The sequence below is a fragment of the Stylophora pistillata genome, chromosome 1 (assembly GCF_964205215.1).
Source record: "Stylophora pistillata chromosome 1, jaStyPist1.2, whole genome shotgun sequence".
NCBI classification, from domain to species: Eukaryota; Metazoa; Cnidaria; class Anthozoa; order Scleractinia; family Pocilloporidae; genus Stylophora; species Stylophora pistillata.
This window is the reverse complement of record NC_142519.1, coordinates 56,846,215-56,870,625: the sequence shown is the minus strand read 5'-3', so window position 1 is coordinate 56,870,625 and position 24,411 is coordinate 56,846,215. Positions and strand designations below refer to the sequence as shown.

Here is a 24,411-nt window from a genome sequence, read left to right as displayed (position 1 = left end):
TGCGGAGATTTGTACGGCACAAATGCGTTCTATAATTACTGGCTGTTCTGGTACCATAGTTGTGAATTTGGCTATCCCTTACAAAAAGATCGAGAAGCAATGGGGGCAATAAATAATTTTTGAAATAAAACATAAATTTGGCGATTTCAAACGTATTGACTTGGAAAACGTCTAAAATTCCTAGCTTGGAGAATAAAGGAGCAGAATGGGCACGATATAGTCCGAGTTGGTGATAGCCCGCATAGCTCGCTTTTGCAAATAATAAATAATATTTAAGTTAGATACGTATGTGGACGACCAGACGGAGTTACAATAGACGATATAAGGATAAACTAAGGTGTAATACAAAGTTAGTTTGGTTGTAGAAGGTAGGGAAAAGCGAGATCTAAGTATAATACCTAAGTATAATACCTAAGTATAATACCTATTGATTTAGCGATTTGTTTACATACATAGCTGATATGGTGTTTCCAGGTGAGATGATTGTCAATATAGACCCCAAGGAATTTAGTTACATTAGATTGTTGTAGGGGTTTACCTCCAAAAGAGAGAGAAATGCTGGAGTTAAATTTCTTCTGTCTGGGTTTAAAAATGACGTAGTTAGTTTTCTTTATATTAACTGAAAGCTTTTTACATTTTAGCCAAACGTCAATATTTTGGAGTTCATCATTTAAGTACGGATTCTAAGCAATTTAGGTTTGAGTGAGAATAAAAGATACTCTTGTCATCAGCGAAAAATAGAGGGTCTGTTAATTCAGAGGCATTAGAGAGGTCATTAATGTATAGGATAAACAATAGTGGGCCTAAAAATCGAACTTTGAGGGACACCACACTTGATGGTTTTTTTTTATTGAATATACTCTAATTATAAATCACATCGCACGTGGTGGAAACACCGAAAAAAATCAGAAATAAAAAGTCCAAAGAAACAAAAATGCAAAGATGTGAGAAAACGAAATAATGTGGAAAGAAGTAATCACTGACGTTTTCCAAGTCTTAAGAGAGCAAAATACGAGGTATTTTGGTGAGCTTAATGCTCTTAGATTGATTTGTAGCCTCGCGTGTTCCTCTACTGTATATTATACGATTATATTGCAAAATTAGTTTTTGGCGAATGCTCGAGTTACAACCATCAAGCATTGACTAACGAAATGTTCGAACGTGACTTGCGTCACATGGGCATCCCGCGTTTAGAAGGTAGGCGTGCACTTGACGCGTAGAAGATCATGAGATAGTCATTCAAGAAGCTGCAAGACTGGCTGAGGGTTTCGGCTGGTGTTACGGATAACGGGACTCTTCCCTATGACACGCTGCAGATTACCTCCAGAAAGCTGAAAATTTTGCTTCATTTTGCAAGTAAGAGCTTTACTGTTAACAATAACAATAACAATAACAATAACAATATTTGTTTATTTCCACCATTTGCAGATCTCTCTGAATTACTGGTAGGGTCGAGACACTGAACATACAAGTATACGTGTATTTATATAAGCCTCCGTGTAATTATATAAATATAAAGATCTAAATATAGTATAGTAACAATGTAACTGAGGTGTAACGAGTTCGCTCCTTTCATTATTCAATGTTATGTCATGTTATTGAAAGCTAAGGTTCAAATCTTGCGTCTCCATTGAAACAATCTCGTTTCCGTGTGTCTTCATTTTATCTATTTTTTTTTTGGAGGGGGGGGGGGAGGGCAATACGAAGATCGAAGAATATGAAGATCGAATATCTTGTTCATGGTCTCCAGAGCCACATGGAGACAGAGATAGAACGTAAAAAAACAAACAAGAAATTACTTTTAAATAATCATTTTCATGCGAATAGCCATGGCCAACACATCGCTTAAGGTGGCTGAACACAATTTTTGATACCTTTGTTTCTTTCACCATTTTCTCTAAAACCCTTGATCTCTCGGTCGCCAAAACTGGCAGCAAGCAAGTTAACAACACAAACGCGGTTGCTTTTTTGATAGTTAAGCTGATGTATGTGCCGTTGCCATGGCGACATGATGAATTTAAACAGGCAATTAAAATCGGTTTTGTCTCTTTGTAGAAAATCTAGTCATTAGAGATTCTTTATAATTTTCATGCAACGAGCTTGTAACGATACTCACAAGTTAACACTATTTTTCTGACAATTTAACAGAGATCTTTAATAATCCCTTGTTGAAGGTTCACTCGATTTTCTAGATTCTTCTTTGAAATAAATCAATTTTTTTCAATACTTCAGTTACTTATTTCCTAAAGTATTTTCGCGCCAAATTTCGTGAAATTCTAATGAGTGGCTCTCAAGAAATAGGCATATTTCCGAGAAAGCAATTTTCCATTCAATCGCAATTTTTGACTTACTACGCATGCGCTGCATTTACCTGGCTTCTTTCGGTAACGACGGAAAAGCTGAGAATTGCTGGGTTCTTTGCACCGTTAACTTTTCCTACATATTTTTGTTATAAAAGATTAAATCCTTCAATACACTGCGCCAACTATAGAGAAAAATAGAACAGATAGTGCGGGTACGTGTTGAGTAAATAAAGTGACCGCTTAATAAAATGACGGCATGTTTGTTTTTTGCAATGTGCGCGTGCTGAATTGCGTCAGCAAAAGCGCGACAAGGCCAGCCAACAGGGTTCTATACGTCTGGGATGGGATGAATTTTTTTTCAGATGGGATCATTGTAGTTTTTTGGGGGATAAAGGATAAAAATTATCCAAAATTTTGGGATCATGGATCACAAAATATGGATGAAAATTGGGATCATTATGTAATCCACATACCCCGTTACGACCCTGCATTCTCTTTCAAGGACTTTTCAGATTACGAAATCTCAGCCGATAGTCACTTGACAAGCCTTCTCGGCCACCATCTTAGTTGTGAAATGTTCAGAAAGCTTTTTTAATTTCAAGAAGCAATACTATTTATCCCGATGGCCTTAACGCTCGCGAAGAAATGTATTAGTGTTTTTCCTTCTACTATTCTTACTTCTAGTTATTTAATTTATTCAATTTACCCCACTTTAATTCTTTTTTTATTTACTATTTCTATTTTTAATTATTATCACATTGTCAATCAAATTAGTTTACGTATTTCCGCTATTACATCATACAGCTATCTAAGTACCACCTTCATTCTATGTCAATTCCCACTGCACCTGAAGAAGGCTTGTTTGGCCAGCTCATACTAACTATGGCTAGCTGAAATATAGTGCTTCGTTTTAAAACTTATCTACGTTGTATCGGTCTTGCCTCTATATTTATACCATCTTAATATCGTGTCACGCAAAAGTGTATAAATCCAACGAAAAACTCTATCAAACAGAAAATTGTGAAATGATTATTCCACTAATATCTAACTTGACTAAAATCTCAAAAGGATTGATAATTACTTATTTTTTAATTTTGATGACGTCACGTGAAAACCAACAACAGTCCATTTTACAGTTGCGTGCTTGGTTGCCAGGCCATTGTACAAGAGTGAGGCTAAGGGTGACCTTGTTGTGATATAAATGTTGCTGCTTTTCAAATGTAAATTACTTTGTTATCATGCTAACTAGATACAGGTCTCTAACAGAACAAAGTCACCTTAAGCCTCACTCCTAATCAAAGGCGTGTCTACTAAGTACAGAACTGTAAAATGGCCTATCGCGATCGCTGTTTATAGTGATGGATGTATTTTTTTTTCGTATTCGTTACCAACTATTGATTTATTATTCTATTTGGTCAGCTGTTTATACCACACTAGGGGGGGATAGGTCTTTGTGAAGTAGGAATTCCCCCCCGGAACGCACCTAGCATTTGAATTTTTAAAGTTGAGATCCCGGTCCCCCGAAGCCAAAATTGTGTTCAAATGCACTACCCAAGTGCCGGACTCAGACAATAATAAATAATAATTTTTACTAATAATTGTTACTGCTAATCGCCGTCGCAAAGTACAGCAACGACGCAGCTCAACAAGGTCGAACCGAAAGCTTACAATGGCGCCTCTGGCAGCCGCTATAACGGTCCATGTGTGACCTTGGAGCACAGCTTACAGCCAGCTGGAATCAGCTGTATGTTGGTTTTTGGTGAGGGAGGAAAACCGGAGAACCCGGAGAAAAACCCTCGAAGCAGAGAAGAGAACCAACACAAACTCAACCCACTTATGCCGTCGGGTCCGGGAATCGAACACGGGCCACATTGGTGGAAGGCAAGTGCTCTCACTACTACGCCATCCCTGCTTCCCCTTCCTGCTTCACTGGTGGCCAACTTTTATATTTAGACACTTGTGGTCGACTTTTGATTTTCGACATTAGTGGGCGATTTTAAATGTTAGTTGCTAGTGGCCGATGTTGGATTTTGGACACTAGTGGCCGATTTTCGATTTCGAACTCTAGTGGTCAATGTCTGATTTTGGACATTGGTGGCCGATTTTATATTTGGGCCGTTGTGACCGATTTATATTCATACTACCCATCCTCCCTATATTCATTAACCCGGTTAAAGGCGTGGTGGAGGCGGCTTGGCCGAGTGCTTAGGGCACTGGACTTGTAATCTGGGAATGTTCGTTGTTTGTTTGTTTGCGCGCATATGAGCATATTTGACCGCCTCCCAGTTAGCTCAATGGATAGAGCGCTGGACTGTTGTGCGGGAAGTCGATGGTTCGAGCCCCGGACGGACCAAAACTCAAGGTCTTAAAACAAGTGAGAAGATTATGCTACCTTTCTATAACGTCAAGAAATGGTTAGATTCTCTAGTCTTCTCAGATAGGGACGAATAAATGGAGGTCCCGTCTCCTGGAGGGTTAGGGGTAGGAGACTTTAATTTCCCACGCACGAGATTACTGTGTGATGGATGTCCTCCCTTGGGGTGTTTGCTAATAATTAACTTTAATAGCTAACACAATTACTGGTAACCCAGTAGTTAACATTGTGGGCTATAAACAAGTAATTCAAATTGAACATAACATTGTTAAGAATCCCAACTGGCCGGAGGCAAACCAGTTGACTATTTACAGGCATGGCCGAGGATTTGAACTCGGAGCCACCGTGAAACAAATTCAGGTAGTGGTCAGGCCGGGACTCGAACCCGGGAGCGACGGATTGCGAGTCCGACACGCTGACCACTCGGCCACGCTGCCTCCTTGCTGGGTGGGAATTGGCCCTGAAAAGCCCCCATGGGGAGTGGTCAATTAACACTGTATGTATGTATCTTTGGAAATGTATGTTTATGCATTTTAATTATTACATTTATTTTTATTATTATCATTAATTATTATTATTAGTATCATTGTTCAAATATAATTTATGGTCATCCATTTATTTCCTCGTTCCTTTGTCTAGTCATCCTTCAATTCCTTCCTCCTTCCTCCCTTCCTTCTTAATTTCACGTATATCAATCAAGGAATCCATTACTCAATCGATGAATCATTCACGTTTCAGTAATGTCAGTTGTGTAATCAATAGTTTATCTATTTATCCGTCTAGTTTGATAACAAAAATGTCAGTGTCAGACGAGAGCACCATAGGGCCACGCCTTGACGCTATGATTGATGGAAAGGTATGGTTAAAAGGTACCACCAAGGAAATGTTGAACGCATTTCCGAAGCTAATTCCGAAGAGAGAAGACATCTTTGTTTGCACATTTCCAAGATCAGGTTCGTAAGCGGCTCAGTTGTTTCACTCGTATATGTTGTAAATAGCAGTATATCATACATATTCTCGTTAACAAAGCTTTTTGAGTTATTTTTCGAAAAATATCTTCGTAGACGTCGAAAGCGTATGCCTCGCACTAATCCAGTTGCTCAGGATATGTTGCTCGTACTAATCAGATTGCACTGGATATGTTTCTTGCACCAATCAGATTACGCAGGATATGTTGCTCGCACCAATCAGATTCCGCAAGATATGTTGCTCGCACCAATCAGATTGCGCAGGATATGTTGCTCGCACCAATCAGATTGTACAAGATATGTTGCTCGTACCAATCAGATTGCGCAGGACATGTTGCTCGCACCAATCAGATTGCGCATAATATGTTGCTCGCACCAATCATATTGCGAAGGATATGTTGCTCGCACCAATCAGATTGCGCAAGATATGTTGCTCGCACCAATTAGATTGCGCAAGATATGTTGCTCGCACCAATCAGATTGCGCAGGTTATGTTGCTCGCACCAATCAGATTGCGCAAGATATGTTGCTCGCACCAATCAGATTGCGCAAGATATGTTGCTCGCACCAATCAGATTGCGCAAGATATGTTGCTCGCACCAATCAGATTGCGCAGGATATGTTGCTCGCATCAATCAGATTGCGCAGGTTATGTTGCTCGCACGAATCAGATTGTGCAAGATATGTTGCTCGCACCAATCAGATTGCGCAGGATATGTTGCTCGCACCAATCAGATTGCGCAGGTTATGTTGCTCGCACCAATCAGATTGCGCAGGATATGCTGGGTTAATGAGCATCCCTCCTTAAATAAAGTTTATTGATTGATTGATTGATTGATACCAATCAGAATGCACAGGGTCTGTTTCTTGCACCAACTAGATTGCGCAGGGAATGTTGCTCGCACCAATCAGATTGCACAAGGTATGTTGCTTGTGCCAATTAGATTGCGCAGGATATATTGCATGCAAGAATGAAATCGTGCAGAGTATGTTGCTCGTATCAATCAGATTGCGTGGGCACTCGAAAGGACCGCGGAGGTTCAGGCGTTAAAATCGTTCCGATGTCAGATCCATCAATTCATTGACCACTCGTCGGTTCTAATCTTGCGGGCTGCGCCACTCTTTTGCGTAAGCTACAGTTTTATCAAAATACTTTGTGAGGGAAGGGATCTAAAAGTATCGCGCTCTCCTCTCCCCTCCCTCCCTCCGGCGCTTAAACTTCCTCTCCATTATCTTGTACCTGGCCCGTACCAAGCTGAGCTTGCCTGATCGGACGATGCACTGTTATAATCATACAAGCAGTGAAAAATAACTAATTAGAATGTGTTTTTGATAAAAGGGACGACTTGGACCCAGGAAATTGTCTGGCAAATAATCAACGATGGCAAGATCGATTATCGCCCATTACATGTGAGAATGCCATGGGTAGATGGAATGCCAGATATAAAACTCGAGAATCCTTATACAGTGACGTCTGCTGAGATGATAGAAAAAATGTTCGAGTGCTTCCCATCCCCTCGCGTGTTCAAATCACATCTACCATACGACCTGGTCCCCAAGGGATATGGCCAGGCTACAAAGCCACATGCACGTTATATTTACGTCATGCGTAACCCAAAGGATGTAGCTGTATCTCTTTATGAGTTTATGGTCAAAGTGTCAGGCCGAGAAGCTCTCACCTGGAATGAGTTATTTGAGCTATTTTACCAAGGGCAAGGTAATTGGTTCGTGTCTCTTTTTTGAGTATGTCTATATTTAGCTAACTGAGTTGTTTACAGCCGTTCGACTCTCCCAATTGCGCTGAACCAGTAACAAAACAGTAGTTTGCAACACGCTTTTCGTATAAAGGAGCGAAAATACGAGCGCACATGGCGCGCAAAGAACGGCGGGGCCAAACCGATAACTTTATCTACCACTTCTCGTTTGTCCCCATTCTCACTCATCTCCACACTTTCGTTCCCAGAGAACCTCTCTCCCTTCAGAAGAAAAATCCTGGTAACGTGGATTGACAGAAACCCTGAGGACTGATACCACGAAAAACGAACCCACAAAAATGTTACCCATGGAGCTCAAGGATTTGGGCAAAAAGAAAAGGAATATTATATTTTGTATTAATGTTTGGTTGATCTTGTTTGCAGTTTATTGTGGCTCGTGGTTTGATCATGTCCTCGGTTGGTGGAAGCACAGGGATGATCCTGATATACTGATTCTAAAGTACGAGGATATGAGGAAGGTGAGAGAAAAAAACACTTCACTTTAAGTTAAGGTTAGAGATTAGAGGCCCAATGGGGGAGGAGAGGAGGGGGAGGGGGCTAGTACATCAGGGTTAAACTCGATATAAGTGTAAGAAATCTCTTTCGTTTTTAAATTCCAGTTTCAATTTTCCTCTCCCTCTCCCCCTTTGTATTATTTTTGTATCAGTACGCGTGGCGCGCGTGATTTTGCAAATTTGCCAATCTCGTCGGGGAACTTTGGTCTTGACATTGAAGACTGACGTGGACATTTCGCGTGTATTTTTTTTTTTTTTGTAGTTGTTTTTTTTTATATAGTTAGTTGCTTGTTGCTTTTGAGTTTTCGTTCACGCTTATTTGTAATCCCTCAGTTTGGAATTTTTTAGGAAGTTTTTGGAGTTTCTACTCAAGCCGAATATTGTAATTTTTTTAATTACATATTTTCTACGGAGTTTGTATTCTAGTTTCTATTTTCGTCATTGGATTTTATTTCAGTAAGGCCCATTAAAACAGGAACTGGAAGTTGATGAAAATACCTGAAAACCGACTCACAACCCGGTAGCGTATCAATAGCTAAATGTGGTATCAATGTTCAATTTACTACAAGAAAGTACGTTGTTTCTGCCATCACTGGAATAATGATCATTTTGTTAGTAATTGCACTCTTTATGGTGCTCTCAGCTTTACTTCAACATGCTTCATAGTCTAGTTTTTTTACTTAGTTCTTATTAATATAACCGAGTGGGAGGTCTGTACGGGAGAATTTTGACCGAGGTCGCCAGTACAGACCGCACGCAGTGAGGTCTGTATCAGCGACCGAGCTCAAGATACTCCCATACAGACCGACCTAGCTCGGTTAATAAGATGTTTGGTATATGGCTGTGTCTAATATGCCAATTTTTTATATTCTTTTTACCTTTTTTTTCTAGACCGGGCTAGACGCCGGTCCAGATGGGAAAATCTAGACCGCTTTCAATATTGATTTCAGCCAATCAAATTCGTGAATTCGGTAGTTTCCAGTCCTTGTGAGAAACAGCCATATAATAAATAGTGATATCATCACCCACTAACATTATAGGACTCCACTCATTCTTCGCTTGGACTTCTCTTTATCTAGGACTTGCCAGGTGCTATTCAAAATATTGCAACTTTCATTGGGAAGGAGCTGCCCCGCGAGACCTTGGAGCTTGTTGTGAGCCAAACATCATTCAACGCCATGAAGAAAGAAGGAAATTCTAATTTTTCCTTTCACAAAGGGTTCAAAGGTCTTTGCGTTCGTAAAGGCCAAGTGGGTAACTGGAGGGAATACTTCACTGAAGACCAAAACAAGCGATTTGATTCTTTGTTCAAAGAGAAATTTGCCGGATCAGTACTAGAATTAGAGTTTTGAAAGAGTACTAAACGGTCAACCTCGCTCTCTGCTTGAGAGGGGTACAGTTTCGCAGTTCAAATATGTAATCGTTCATCTATTCACTTGTTCCTTAGGTTATTAACAAGTACCCAAAAGATTTCATTTCCGTTCATACTGGTTTTGCTTTTTCCCACAGTAGATACACTTTCATTGCTTGAAGCTAGCCTTACAATTGTTGTTTCTTTGACCAGTTTCCCGGGTATTTTACCCAATGACTTAAACCTTCTTTCGCTTGAACAAGAAAACGAGACTGTAACACGATCTATTTATCAGGAAATTCTGATAGGAAACTCGACATAACGGGAGGTGACATTAATCTCCTGTGAAGACAACATTACTTGCGAACGTTTATTGATCTAAATTCCCATTTATTTGAGCAAATCATCAGGATTTGTAAACATGATGGATTTTCCAATGTGCAATGGGAAATAAAATGGACGGAGTCATAATATTTTGAAACACTGTACTCAGATCGCATTTTGTAGCGGTTTTTTCAACCCTGGAAGCTTCCTGGCCACTAGTAATAATAGCTATTATAATCTGATGCCAAACGGTGGCATATGAAACTCGATTAAACAAAACAACATTAATAACAACCGTATATGTGAACGATCCTTCGCAGTAAAGCACTATTTGAGCAATACTGAAAATCAGACCTGAAAAAAATTTCAGGCCTGTACGGGATTCGAACCACTGACCTCTGCGATACTAGTGCAGCGCTCTACCAATTGAGCTAACAAGCCAACTGGGAGCAGGCCATCAAATTAATTCGACATAAACCCGTAGATGATAAATCAAACAACAATAAAAATATGAAACATATGTATGAACTGCGGTTATGAAACGTATATATGCACGATCCTTCGCAGTAAAGCGCTATTTGAGCAATAGTGAAAATCAGACCTGAAAAAAAAAATTTCAGGCCTGTACGGAATTCGAACCACTGACCTCTGCGAACTAGTGCAGCGCTCTACCAATTGAGCTAACAAGCCAACTGGGAGCAGGCCATCAAATTAATTCGACATAAACCCGTAGATGATAAATCAAACAACATATACGTCTCATAACCGCAGTTCATACATATGTTTCATATGTTTGTTGTTGATTAATAACAACCCTCGGTCGTTTGGGCTTTACCAGAAATTCTTATATGAAATGTTGTTTTAATCATTTTGATTAAAAAGTAAAGGCCTAGCCAAACGAGGAGACATGTCTAGAAACTTAATGTCTCCATGTCGCCCGGAAACACGAAATGTCAGAATTCTTCTCGAAAGGCACCATCGAAGGTAGAAAGTAATCTAGAGAAATACTACTATCACCAGTACTTTTTGACCTTCAGAGCTACTACTAGAGCTTGCCAGATCTGTATGGTTGTAATTGGTTAGATTCTAGAAGCCCCCAAATAAATAAAGCTTCATTACATTGAATCTCTCTCAGTCGATCAATGGGAAACCAGTTTAATTGCCGATCATCGAAACCAAAGCCCAAAATGCTTGTTAGACCGACCGTCACGTTATTTACATTTCATAAGAACTATATAACCGAAAAAAAGATACCATCCAATTTAGCGTCGGGTTAGAAAGAGATGGAAAAGTTTAGATCGCGGGCTTTGGATATAGTACGTCTCCTTGAGAGCTCTTGAAGTTCTTGAGTGCCTCCCTGACTGACTCACGCGAAGCTACGTGACGTAATTTGGCATTAAGTAGGGCACAGTTGACTGTAAGATGCTGGGACTGGTTGAACCGCCCTCGCTTTGCACCCATAGTTCTGTTTTGGAAGTGTCAGCCAGAAAACAACGTATCCTATTAATAAAAGAGAGATTCCGGCTTGCGGAAAATTTACGAAGTACTCGAAGTGCTCGCTGCTCGCCATCTGTATTTTTCTAAAGTGCTCGCTGCATGCTCGCAAGAAAAATTTGACAACGTGCTCGTGCTCGCAAAAATAAACACACTGCTAGCATGCTCGCAAACTGCTCGCAGAGACTACTCGATACCCCTAAAAATTATCCGATCTCTCCTTCCCCCTCTTAGGGCGGGTCGGAAGATTTGATTGTGACACAGTAAAATTTAGCTGATCTTCCCCTGACGCTTTGTATTATATTGACCCCCTCCCCTGCCTCATTGGCGGTCAGTTTTTTCTATAGTTCCCCCTTTATACTCTGTTAACGACGACTGACCTCCCCTCTGTTCCCCCTAAAAACAGTGTAATACCCCGAAAATCCTCCAATCTCTCCTCCCCCCTCCCCCCCCCCCCTCAGGCGATGAGAAAAGACCGGTTCATAAGTTTGACTACCAACTTACTGTCATAATAATGGTCTACTTCGTTCTCAGGGCTTATCATGACGTCCCATCCCCGACTAAGAGAAAAGGCCCTGGGAATGAGGTTTGATAACGATCTGAAACAACGAATGCCTGTCCGAGATCACAAAAAACGTAAAACTCATTATCTTACGATGGAGAATTAAAGGTAACTTATTTACATCCAAAAACGTGCCTGGAATGACCTAGAGGTACGAAAGAAGATCCTATCATGTGATGTTAATCATTTTTTTATTGATATGAATTCAAGTATAGAAGCCGGCCACTGGAAGTTTCTTTTTATCGAACACCAATAACAGATTGGAATATCTTTCTTCAAAATCAAAACTAGACGAGAAACAAGGGGACTGTAATTTCAATCTATCCCCATTGTTTTAGTTATTTCTTAATTTTGCAATTTATAGAAAAAGTACAAAAAATATCTAAAGAACCCTTTGGCAGGGGACAAACACCGCTTTAAACCAGCTGCGAATGACTTGTTATTTTTCAGGTTTACATAAAATACAGGATACCATTAGCTGCCTCAATAAACTATGCGTCAGAAAAAGTGTGCCTTGAAATCAGTTGGAAATCGATTTTTCTTTTGCGGGGGCAAGGCTGCCGTGGTGTGAGAAAACAGATTTCCGTGACATCTACGATTATTTGCATAAGTAGTACATGTAAACGTAAGGTTTGATCCCATTCTTAATGACAGAAGTTTCAAATTTTTCCTCTTCGCACTTAGCAAACGTTTCAGGGATTTAAGTGAGAAGCTTAAAATTTGTCAAGTTTCTTGTCACTTACGTCCACATTGAACCCACGTACATTAAAGTTATGTATATCAAAGTCTTAAAAGAGTGAACTTACCTCTCGGTGAGAAATGCCAGATGGAGCAACAACAAAAAAATTAACTAACTGTGCAGAATGTAATTTTGCAATCTCTGCGGGGGCTGGGAGAAAACAAGAGATTTAAGAGACATCTGCAGTTTCTGGCGCGTGCAAGTTTGATCGTTAATGGAAATTTAAGAAGTTTCAAATGTACATTCTACAGAAGAAATTTTCGCCTAAGTGAAATCATAAGAGCTAGTAGATATAACACTTTAAAGACGCTAGTTTTCTCGGCAGCCATTTTCATATTAAAACGGCGAAACGTAGATTTAAACCTTTTAAATGGGGTAGAATGACACGGAAAAAAAATACCACCTAAAACAATTAGTTCATTTTCACTGCCAAAATTAATTTTTTAAGCATTTTAGGCCAAATTTTTAAATTTGCTGACGCAATTAAGATTCATATTTGGGTTCTTTGTTCCAAAGTGTTTCTTTTGAGTGACGCCAACTGTCGTCGGGTTGTCTGGTTGATTTTCACATTAGAATAAATTTAATGAGAATTGGTGGATCGGCAGATGTTTGAACACCAACCAAGGAAATAATTTTTTGATTGTAAGTTTTGCTAAGTTACCATCAGAGGTAGATAAAATTAAATTCGCTAACTTTTGTTAAAAAGGGAGAAAGTGGCGCTTCCTACGCATTGCGGACCTACCTTATGTACTGTGGGCTCAGGTTTTAACCTCAAAAACACCCGTGGCAATCGTACTCAGCACTTTTCAGAAGTCCGGAAACAAGGCGTGCGGGGTGAGGTGCTCCCACAAATTGCTTGGATCATGGCGAAATTTTCACGGATATCCATTGTGTTCCTTCTATGGCTCTCAGTATTCGTTTCAGAGACTGCTATGGTGAAAATTCATCGAGCTGTGCCGCGAAATGGGAAGCAAACGCGCGCAGATTCAGACTTGAGTTGGCTTGGTTTTGAACCCTGTAAATTTCTGCCCGATTTGTCGAAGATTTTCATGAAGAAAGAAGCGTGGTTGTACTCGATTCCGGCCACAATTCTAGTGGGAATGTGCGGTATATTTCCGCTTCTTGTGATCCCTGTGGAAGCTGGACAAGCTTTGCGAGAAGGCGGTGAGTTGGTAGTATATTATAGATTTTTCTGCGGACAGAAATACCAAGGTTTTGTCGTTCGCTTAAAGCAAATTCGACACAGCATTTGTTTCCTTAGTAATCAAAGCTCGAGGAATCCTTTTGGATCTTATCTCCAACAGCCTCATTTTTTAAGATTTTGCAGTATGGTAGTCGAGGAAACAACTTTTAGCTTACAATTTAATCAAACAAAGATTGTGAATTTAACAGAGTGGTGAAACCGATCTCTTCTGGGAAATGGACAGTGTGTTGAGGTTATTTAACCAGCTGTCTTTAATCAATAGAGCATTGTACAACATAACTCATGCCGCTATTCCTCTGTGTAAAAGGTTTGTTTTTGAGATTGCTTTTGCAGGGATATTCTCTAAATAAATAGGTATACACAAAACGAACTTGACATGAAATGTTTCCACGAGTTGTTGTGGCGACTCGTTTTTACGTACAGTAATTCATTCTAGTAAAGAATTTCCTTCACCGAAAAACACTCATACGAATTCTTAAACAATATTTCTATCCAAGGTACTCAGATTATATTTTCAGCTGTATCTTCTTTTAGCTTCGATATTAGCAAAGAAAATACTCCTTTGTAGATATTTCTCCGTTCTCACGCACACGGTATTTTCCTTTACAGCTAAAGTAACGTGAGTCGAATCGCCAATTAATCGTTAAATTCAAGGTATATTTTTTATACCAGAAAAAGTGGACTTCTGTACCTTTTCTATTAAATCTGATTTCCATTTACGTTAAAACATTTTGAGTATCAGCAGTGTAAGATGAAAACACACGCCTGGAAACGTTTCCTCCAAAAAAGTTTCGTGGTTTTACTCTGCAATTTCTTCGCACCTATAATTTCTAAGCAACATGTATTCAAGAATTTTTTAATAGACTTCTGCAGTGACAGAAATATCTTGCCGTTGTTTATCTTCAAAACTTTAAGCCAACGATAATTGTTTCCTTATTTATAGGCGTCTATTACGGTAAAGAAGATTCCTGTTTTTGTGACGAGAAACAAATTTGCAAGACAAATCAGTTTAAAATAACATGACTTTTCGATTTTGCTACCGACACTGTGGAAATTTCGTAATGCGTTGTGGAAAAATGTCTCAAGTTTCATTCTGACGTAGAGCCTTGAAACAGGAACATTACTCTTTTCCAATATTTACACCGAAAGAGAATTTTTCTCCAAGAATAGTGATGAGCTGGTTCGCCTTAAAGAGTTTGTCAGTCTACTTTTGAGCCAATGGCTTCCTCAAATGTAAACAATTAACGAGAAAATAATAATTTTTTTCTTCTTTTAATTCAGTTTAGAATGAAAATACCACAGCCAAATTCGGGGGCTTAGCTTTGATAAAAGAACTCCGAACTCGGCTAAACTTCAGAATACCCGGCCACATCATTTACATGTCATTGAATAAGAATAGCGTCTATTGTATTATACCTCATTCTTCAAAGCCTCCCGACATATGTAAATGATGTGGACGGGTATTCTGAAGTTGCTCCTTTTTAAATTTTTTTTTTCAGTTAACGCTTGACCTATTCCTAAATAATTTTTCTATATTCTGTATACGTCAGGGTTTCAAAGTCTCTTTGGGAGGCCCCAGAAATATAAAACCTTCCTGTACATTTAGTCGTATTCACAAACAATATCAATCCTTCTTTAGATCTATCTTCACAGTTTAGTTGTATTGTTTATATCTAGTACCAAGGGATTTTCATTTTTTGATCAAGTGGGGATCATAGTTAAGGATTAGTTAGACTGAGCTGTGCAAAGCCTTATGGCTACAACATTGAAACAGATAGATACCATGGAGGTCAGGTCACCCTCATGTCATGTTCTCCCAAGTTGTGTTGTCGCAAAGTCGAGTGATTATGCCCCCCAAGGGCAGTTATGTCACTAACATTTTGAGGTTTAGAGGTTTGTTGTGGGCACAGGGTTATTTTAATCCGGCTTTTAATCCATAGCATGATCAGAGTCTAATTTCTATTTACAGCAACTCTTGCAATTCATTCATTTAGATCATGGGTATAAAAGAAATCATCACCAACATAAGAAGTTTTGATCACTGAACCAATTCTCCTTGGCAGTACGAAAGATAATGTATAGAGACAAGTAGAGAAAGTACAGACTGAGGCTAATGTTTGGTTGTAAAGGGCTAATTGTTAGATAGATATATACAACTAATCATTAGATTTATTCACCCAAGGAAGAAAGCAAATGAAAGTAATTTCGAAACACATTTTGTTGTTCTTACTTTCCAGTCACTGCAGATCATCTGAAGTTGCTGTTGAGTTTTGCTGTTGGTGGCTTATTGGGAGATGTTTTTCTGCATCTGTTGCCAGAGGCTTGGGCTCATGTTCATGAAGGTAATATTAATTTATTGATAAAATGATCACTAGTTAATGAAAAATTAATGATACCCCAGAGTTCTCCAGAATTCTTCCTTGAAGGGCTGTGATAGTCCAGTGGTTTTGCTCTGCTCTGTGGATCAATAGGTCTGTGTTTGTCTATGGCTGGCGTATTTTGTGATGTTTTTTATACAAGATACAAGATAAATACCTTTCTAACACCCCTCTCCACTGAGAAGTGTAAACCATTTCAGTACCACGGAACTGTCAGGGAAATGTAATGTTTGTTTTCTGTGAGATGGAGGAGAAGAGGTTATGTTTGGACCATATGTTCTAGTAGCACTAGCCCAACCAGGTGGAGAAAGCTCAAGTGTAAGTCAGTAATGAGGCCAAGTGGCTTATCTGTTCAGATTTAGAGCTTATCTCCCTCTTGATGGTATGCTAGTTCATGGCAGGTTTCTTTCCCCCATGACATTTTACCAGGCTTTCCTGACAGTTTGCCGCAATGCGTTTATGCTCCTGAATGGAGAGAGGACTACTGTAAGGGTAAAGTGTCTTTTCCAAGAACACAACATAAGGACCCACCCAAGTCTTCCACATTTGCTTCCTTCAGTAACCTGGTCCTGATTGTTCAAAGGTTGGATAGCACTGTTCACTGGATAACACTATGCATTTTGCTATCACCTATTCGCCAAATAGCGATTTATCTGTTAGATAGCATTATTGTATTGTATTTATGAACATTTAGACAAGGTAGCCCAGTTCAGCAACTAGCTGGTTTAAATGGGGCCCTGTGTAACACCCACCCATCCCACCCCAGGGGAGGACATCCACCACACAGTAATCTCGTGTGTGGGAAATTAACCCATTGACGTCCAGTGCACCCGTATGCGCCCATGGGGACCCACACCCTTTCTACGCCTTGTGACGTCATCACTTTTAACCCTGGAGCACGAATTTGAGCACCTACTTAAACAGGTTGAAAATATCTTACAGACGATACCAGAATGAGTGCAATTGAGCGAGGGAGATTGGAGAAATAGCCAAAAAACCGTGTCGCTTTGACCTGAAAATCTGCACGAAAATCGTGTCTCACTACCCACCTATCTTTCCGAGCATGTGCTTTGAAAATAATGAGTAGTTTCTGAAAAATCTCTACACCAAAATGAAGCCTACTCAATTTCCAGCAAGTGAGGAGAAACTTCAGGCAAGGAGAGGGGAAAAAAAGGGCAGGAGAAAGAGAGAAAAGTAGAAGTCGTAAGTGGGGCATGACTTTTCAACCCAAAAACTATGTCGAAATCTTGCTCTCTGCGCGTGCCTGAGATTTTCAGGCCGCCATTTTGCATTTGGATCGAAAGGCCGTCGAGTGCACGAGCTGTCAAGGGGTTTTTGGTAAGTTTGAGCTTTTAAAACCGCAACAGTGACCCGAAATCTGCTCGACTAGCTTCAAAACACAGTTTTCCACAAAAGCTGCGGCCATTAATGGGTTAATGTCTCCTACCCCTAACCCTGCAGGAGACTGGGCCTACGGTTTATTTGTCCTTATCTGAGAAGACTAGAATATCTATCCATTTCTTGATATTATAGGAAGGTAGCAAATTTTCCTCTGTTATTTTAAGACCATGAGTATTGGTCCAGCCGGGGCTCGAACCCTCAACCTCCCGCACAACACGATCCGGCACTCTAACCAATTGAGCTAACCGGGAGGCGGTTAGCTCAATTGGTTAATTCACATTTTATGCAAACTGGGCCCTGAACTTAAGCTGGTTAACCAACTGGCCACTTGAATCTCAGATATCCAGATGGAGTACATGCATGTATTTTATTTTCAACTTGTTTTTGAATTTTTCTCATTAAAGGAGATCCACACACCAATCATTTCTACATTGGCTTTTGGGTGCTGGCTGGAATCTTTGGATTTTTAACATTAGAAAAAATATTTGGTGAAGAAAGTGAAGATGAAAAAAATCTCAAGAAGAAGGACAACAGCAAAGGAAAGGTGAGTCAGATTGTTTGTTCTTGAAATCATCTAGTTAAGGGGTTGACCTCTGCTTTAAAAGTGTAAGCCAAGGAACCAACAAGCCATATAATGGGCAGATTAAAGCAACTTGTAATCTAAACTTTTAAAAATCCTGAAAATCACACATCTGTGAGCTATTTTTGGGTTGATGAAACTAGCCAAAGGGTAGTCGAATGATCGAATTTAATTGCATATTATCTTAGCATATTCACTATTCCCACTATTCCCTGCTTGTGTATGCAGACCACATGTAGGTGCACATACATATCAAACTCCTGAATCGAAATTTTTATATGACAATTGGATCATACACCAGCTTTGCTTTCATTGAGGTATAAAGCATTTGGAAAGTTCGATGAGCACTGAAAAAATTAGGGTTGCTCTTAGCTATGCCTCAATCAATTTTTATACATCTTTTGTATTACCAAAACCTCCTGCCAGTTTTATACTGAATTTAAACATGTATCTTGATGATGTGGAGCATAGTTTTATAAACTTTGGTCTAAGTTTGGTTGATTCTTGTTCCAAGGATGTCAAGAATGGTACCATTTCCAATGGATGTGTTAATCATGAAAACACGGCTAAGAGAAAAAATGTATGCAATGGAGAACTTCATAATGGGACAGTTTCTAATGGAGAAGTTAAAAAGTCAGATATACAGTTAAGGCAAAGACATGGAGAAACTGCGAGTCACGGTAGCGCATCGAAAGAAACAGTTCAAGTAGCAGGTAAGAAGAATTCGATTGTATCAAACTTAGGACTCCTTTAATACTGACTAGCATGGACATGTAGCTTCTCTCTCTAATAATTATATCCATACATTTTCTAGCAAAAAGGTCATGAGAATGCTCAAATTTGACAGGTAGAAGGTTCTTCTTGTAGTTGTATGAAATAATTTCCTCATTTTTTATCTCTCCATTTGATCTTAATGGCCTGTTAAAGAAGTAGCATATTAGATGTAAATGTTCTTTATCTGCCAATTGTCTTCCTAAAATAACAGATAATCGAGAAACACAAGACACAGAGGAAGAAAATGTCAAAGTAAGTGTCAGTTTTATCCCTATAAACTATGAAAGTGACCAACATCTAATTTCTCCTCAGTGTAATACTCATGAATCATTCGTTGAGGTCATGAGAGTAAAGGAAATGATCACCAACCTTAAAAGCTTTGATTGTTAAACAAATTCTCCTTGTAGGTACCAAAGGAAATGTTTAGAGAAGGGTATAGAGAACATGGATACTTATGTTAGGGTAGAAAGGCTTAGTTTATTATGATTATCCATCACTAGGGTGTGATACATGTAATTTGGTTTTATCAACTAAGTTGAAATGTAAATTGGCCACTGTAAAGAGTTAAAAAGCTGACATGTCAAGCGTTAGCCCTTTGCCATTTGCTCTGACGAAGGGCTAATGCTCGAAATGTCAGCTTTTTAACTCTTTATGCTGGTCAATTTACATTTCAACTTAGTTGATAAAACCGAATTATAACCTTGTTCCCCCTGTGATGTGTGTAAGTTTACTTGAGTCATGGTGTATAATGTAACGTTACCTCTAAATTTGAAAAAAATTGTCCACACTTTGTATACTTTCATATCCTACCTAAGGCAATGTTAAAATAAAAGTATCTGAATCTAAGCATTGACTTTTTTCAATGTTTTTCAGGTTATTGGATATCTTAACTTGTTGGCAAACTCAATAGATAATTTTACACATGGCCTTGCTGTAGCTGGAAGTTTTGTTGTCAGTACAAAGGTGAGTCACACCAAGAATCCAACTCATGACTTTAAATTCAACAACAGGTGATTAAAATTTATTTGCCTTGGCATTATTGTTTTTTTTTATTTGTTCACATTATTGTGTTTATGCTGCTAAAGAGCTTAGGTCATTTATTGTTTACTGATCAATATTCTTTTGTGATAAATCTGTTATTTCCTATGGCAGGTTGGATTGTGTACAACCTGTGCAATTCTTTTACATGAAATACCACATGAAGTAAGTACACTGGACACTTAGTCAAAGCTTTTAATCTGTGTACATGAACATTGTTTGGACTATTATGGTGCTGTGCATTATATTATTGGGATTAAGTTAATAAACATAATAATCATATTGACAAATTGAATATTGTTTTGTTTTTTTAGCTTCTGGTTTCATTTTATTTTCAATATTTAAAGTTATGATAAATAAATTATTTTGTACTCATCACATTACAGCTGCAATGTATTCCTGTAGAACATTCTATTTAAACTGTTTTATAAACATGATTTGTTGATACAAGATAATTTGGTTTTATTAACTGAGTTGATAATGTAAATTTGGCATAGTAAAGATTTTTCTAGAGCTGTTGTTACAAGCATTTTATCCTTTGTTAGAGTGAACTCAGATGATAAAACCAGCAGAACCACATTTGCTTTAACAAAAAAAAAATACTCCTTTTATAAATTTATTAATAGGTTGGTGACTTTGCTATCCTTTTAAAATCTGGATTTAGAAGATGGGATGCAGCAGTAGGACAAGTAAGCAATTTGAAATATATTTTAATTAGAAAAGTTATTTCACTTGTTTACTTTTAATTTAAAACCTACGGTCTTAGATGTCATCTTATGTGTTGATGAAGTCAGAGAAGAGAGGAACTCAAATTTACAGTATGAAGATACTCCACACAGCTTCATGTGTTCGCTAAATTCTGCTATAGGAATGGCAATGAGGTACATTAAAATCAGTCAACAGAAATGATTTCGTAAATTTTTTTTTTTTTTAAATTACTGCTAGATGGTGACAGCATCAGCTGGACTTGCTGGTTGTGTTTTTGGGCTTATAGCAGATCATGCAGGTGAGATTGTTTGTTTCTTGATATCTTTTGTTGGTAAGATCCTGACATTAAAACAAACTAAAACAGTCTGCTTCTTAATTGGGGAATTAAAACTTCCTTACCTTTTCTTAACAGTACAGAATGCAAGAAACTATCTAATAATAATTACTCTTAACTTATTTGTTTTTTTGTTAGGTGATTCCACAGCCTGGGTTCTTCCCTTCACCTCTGGAGGCTTCATCTATATTGCCTTGGTAACCATTGTTCCAGATCTTCTACAGGAAACAAGACCAAAGTAAGCTCTTCCAAAAGCATTGTATTCTGTATCTCCAGTCTTCTTCCCATGGGTTGTTTGACTTTTTTCATGTCACATGTTCTCTCTGTCTCTCTTTCTTCTTCTCCCCATTGGGCTGGGAGAGGACATGTTTTGTGACAAGATCAAACAGTTGCTATTAAGGAGACTAATAAGCATGGCCGATAACCATGTAGATTAGAAAATAAATTGAAGAATTTTTGATGATTTTGGAAGCCTCAGGAAAATGTTAAAAACCTAAACTCTGCATCAAGTAGCATGGGTCAGTTGTAACTTCCTTTGATTCAAACACCAGAGGGAGGAAAGGTGGTTTGAAGGGAATGGTGAATGGATGTCAACCTAAGGTCTTTCCGACAGCATATAACATTTACATAAAGTGTGTTTGGCATTTAAGTCTAGGTAATTTGTGAAGGTGTTCGGACCACCAAAAAAAAAAATGTATTTGACTCAATGACACCTTACAAATGCCTGCATAAGTATTTTTGTTATCTTTTTCTCTTTTTCTCATTAACTGAAACTAAATTGAACTGTCATGGCAACTGGTGGTTTTTCGGCAAGATTTCAAAATTCGCAGTGTCACTCACCAGCCTGTCGTGGGATTAAATCTTTACTTTATAATTATAACATAATTGTATTTTAACAAATAATATTAATGTTGTTTTATTGTTTTCAGGGAGTCGATGAAACAGACTATTATGATGATTGCTGGCATCTCTTGTATGGGGCTTGTCTCACTGATTCACTAGACTACACTTCTAGCAACTGTGGGTTTTTTTTTTTTAACCAATAGCACATTCACTCACATAGAAATGGTTGTGTTTGTTTGTGTAGCATAGAAAAAGTAATTGTAAGTTGAATTAAAAAAAATAATAGAATGACTTCTTGAAAGCTATCCACACTCAGTCATAGAAGTAAAGTTCACTCTTAATGCTAGAATTCCACGGCATCATGTACAGCAGTAATAAATTAATGAATATAACTATTTTAATGTAATTACCATTATGTATGTAAAGTAACAACTTACTTGAATCAATACTATTTATTCACAAGGCAAAGGCAGGGATAGAACTGCATTGATAATTGATTTTAGAAAACAACGCACAAAATAAATTACTGTCAGCATTTTGTAGTTCAAAACATGCCAAGGAATAGAATAATAACAGGGTATTCGACAGTGATTGATGTGGTCATAAAGTAAGTGAATAACACAAGTTGGCCTTTGTCATATTTAACTACATAAAATAGTTGAACTAGTGAAAATACTCCAACTGGTTTCTATGATCAAACCATTTAAAATGGTCAAACTGGATAGAAGTAGCCCTGCATCATCATTTAACTTGAAGTGTTCATAAAACCTTCAGCAATTTTTTGTAATTTGTCATGTGACCGGTATAGGCCAGCTCATGCTTTTATAGGAAAACATAGCAGAAGCCCTCGTAGTACAAGGACTGGCCTTATACAGCTGAGTGTACAGCCATGCAATGAGGGAGGATGGAAAAAGTACAACAAGAAAGGCGAAGAGCAGTGGTCATACTGTATGCTAAAATGCTTTTAGGTTGGGTAGCATAGGAAAACATTTGCCTAGTCACAACATATAATGAAATTTTTATTTTTTTTCGTCATAGTAAGGCAGGAAATCTGCAAAAAAATTTGGAAACCTTAGTCATACAGGTTTACCCCTGTTATTTTTACTTAACTAAAGTTCTTGTATATTTTCCACAAAACATTGTGTAACAAGCTAAAACTGAGACTATTTTGAAAATCATTGGACAATAACAGTATTTTTGAATAGAGTCTATATAAATCTGATATAAAATCTCAATCATTGGGGAATTTAATTTGTAATTGTAGGGGACAAAGTAACCTAATTTAACTGTATTTTAACATAACTTATAGCAGGTTATTTTACATAATGAAAGGGTACCCACAATCCGGGACAAAACAGTTGACACATTTCTATGAAGATCCCGATATTCTGGGACTGGAAACAGATTTCATCCATATTATCTATACTTTTACCATCTTTCCCACGTACTGGTACAATGTTTCACTTTGTTTTCTGTGAATTTATGATATTATTGGGATGGTGACATGATGTATTAAGTAGCAGATAATATCAGATTTCATTCTTGGAAAGTGGCTTGGTGAATGTTTTGTCAAGTAAATTTGTCCCGGGTGGCAGGTAGTTTTATAGGGATGGTTTGTTTGGGATGGAAATTACTTTTAATTTAGACGTTTGAGAATGTTTAAAACATGGACAAGGTGTGACCTGAGTTTTAAACCAAACATAGTAATGGAAGATTATCTCAATCTACCAAAGAATTTGGTAACATTGAGAAAATTTATCTGAAATAATTAATACTATATTGATGGCTTGATGATGTTAAACAAGCCTTTGTGGATGGCTAAGAGGTTATGAATGTATTTTCATACCAATTTTAGAATTTTAATTGTATATATTGATAATTAGTGAGAGGCATTACTTGCTTGTAATCGTTTTAAGAATCTGTCAATCAAAGAAATTAAATTGTGTTCAAAACATGATTTTTTGCGAGTGGTTATGAAATAATAGGTGGCAAGGTAAACGCACACATGGCCGAGATCTGCGGCTTGTTTGCTATTCTTTGCATTCGATTTTGCCGTTATCTGTACTCTTTTACATAATAAACTCGCGATTGGACCGTAGCTATCCATTGAGGGAAAGAGGATCTGCTGGTCAAGATATCCTAAACTACTCGAAGATACTAGCTTATCTTTTAGCTACTCCAAATTGGAGATTAAATAAAGTATAGGTATGTATGTATGCCTGTAAAGCCTGATGGTTCCGTGAAGAAATATGCAAGTTAGTGGTGCGTACAGTTATGTGAAATATTAGAGAGAATTCGTATAACCTGGTTGTTTTGATCTAAATAGCGTGGTTCACTTGCGTGGTTTTATTTAATTTTCCTTTGAATAGAGCGATTTCGTGTAATCCGTTCGTTATATGGATATGATACGGTTCTTTAGACGCAAATGAGAAGAACAATTGCAGTTGAGAACAAGGTGACTGTAAAGTCACAAAAATCAGCAAATAGACAAGTCTATTCAAAGCACTACACGTATTCGTGAACATCCATGACATTTTGGCTCCACAAAATGTTCTTGGTTCGTTCTTGGCTAAAAAATCAATTTTTTTAACAGGTCAGGACATTCCAAATAGCGTCTAGTGTTTAGTGAGTCGTGACCTGTTTGGACAGGCGCTAACTGGCTAATGAGAAAAACAATCAAAAACAGTTGTGAACTCTTGAATCACTGGTGTGTGTCTAAACGGGACACGAACGAAATTCAATGAATATTTAACTATTATTAAATTTT

At 38.1% G+C, this 24,411-nt stretch overlaps 2 protein-coding genes across 3 annotated transcripts; both read left to right on the top strand.

Moving 5' to 3' along the window:
* Positions 1-1,202: 1,202 nt before the first annotated feature.
* Positions 1,203-10,714, top strand: LOC111342885 (sulfotransferase 1C4). Of its 2 annotated transcripts, none has more exons than XM_088725016.1 (5): positions 1,203-1,356; positions 5,461-5,630; positions 6,985-7,362; positions 7,784-7,878; positions 8,994-10,714. In XM_088725016.1, the coding sequence occupies exons 2-5, from the start codon at positions 5,474-5,476 to the stop codon at positions 9,264-9,266; spliced, it is 903 nt and encodes a 300-aa protein (XP_088581142.1). In that variant the 5' UTR covers positions 1,203-1,356; positions 5,461-5,473; the 3' UTR covers positions 9,267-10,714. The 2 variants fall into 2 exon arrangements, with proteins under 2 accessions (XP_088581142.1, XP_088581145.1); XM_088725019.1 differs by lacking the exon at positions 1,203-1,356 and adding an exon at positions 3,898-4,184.
* A 2,462-nt stretch (positions 10,715-13,176) lies between these two features.
* LOC111342881 (zinc transporter ZIP13) lies at positions 13,177-23,601 on the top strand. The gene is made up of 11 exons (XM_022950008.2): positions 13,177-13,548; positions 15,826-15,930; positions 17,772-17,911; positions 18,462-18,660; positions 18,933-18,973; positions 19,595-19,684; positions 19,874-19,924; positions 20,386-20,448; positions 20,705-20,765; positions 20,940-21,039; positions 21,731-23,601. Exons 1-11 carry the CDS (start codon positions 13,248-13,250, stop codon positions 21,801-21,803), a joined length of 1,224 nt encoding a protein of 407 aa, XP_022805743.2. The 5' UTR covers positions 13,177-13,247; the 3' UTR covers positions 21,804-23,601.
* Positions 23,602-24,411: the final 810 nt, after the last annotated feature.

What these genes read in the sequence shown, in the direction of transcription:
- LOC111342881 (XM_022950008.2), top strand. Translation starts at nt 13,248, where the DNA reads ATGGCGAAATTTTCACGGATATCCATTGTGTTCCTTCTATGGCTCTCA. An exon ending in TTGGGCTCATGTTCATGAAG is followed by an intron (nt 15,931 to 17,771) that starts GTAATATTAATT and finishes TTCTCATTAAAG; the next exon opens with GAGATCCACACACCAATCAT. An exon ending in TACATGAAATACCACATGAA is followed by an intron (nt 19,925 to 20,385) that starts GTAAGTACACTG and finishes ATTTATTAATAG; the next exon opens with GTTGGTGACTTTGCTATCCT.
- LOC111342885 (XM_088725016.1), top strand. Translation starts at nt 5,474, where the DNA reads ATGTCAGTGTCAGACGAGAGCACCATAGGGCCACGCCTTGACGCTATG. An exon ending in GCTATTTTACCAAGGGCAAG is followed by an intron (nt 7,363 to 7,783) that starts GTAATTGGTTCG and finishes TCTTGTTTGCAG; the next exon opens with TTTATTGTGGCTCGTGGTTT. An exon ending in AGTACGAGGATATGAGGAAG is followed by an intron (nt 7,879 to 8,993) that starts GTGAGAGAAAAA and finishes CTCTTTATCTAG; the next exon opens with GACTTGCCAGGTGCTATTCA.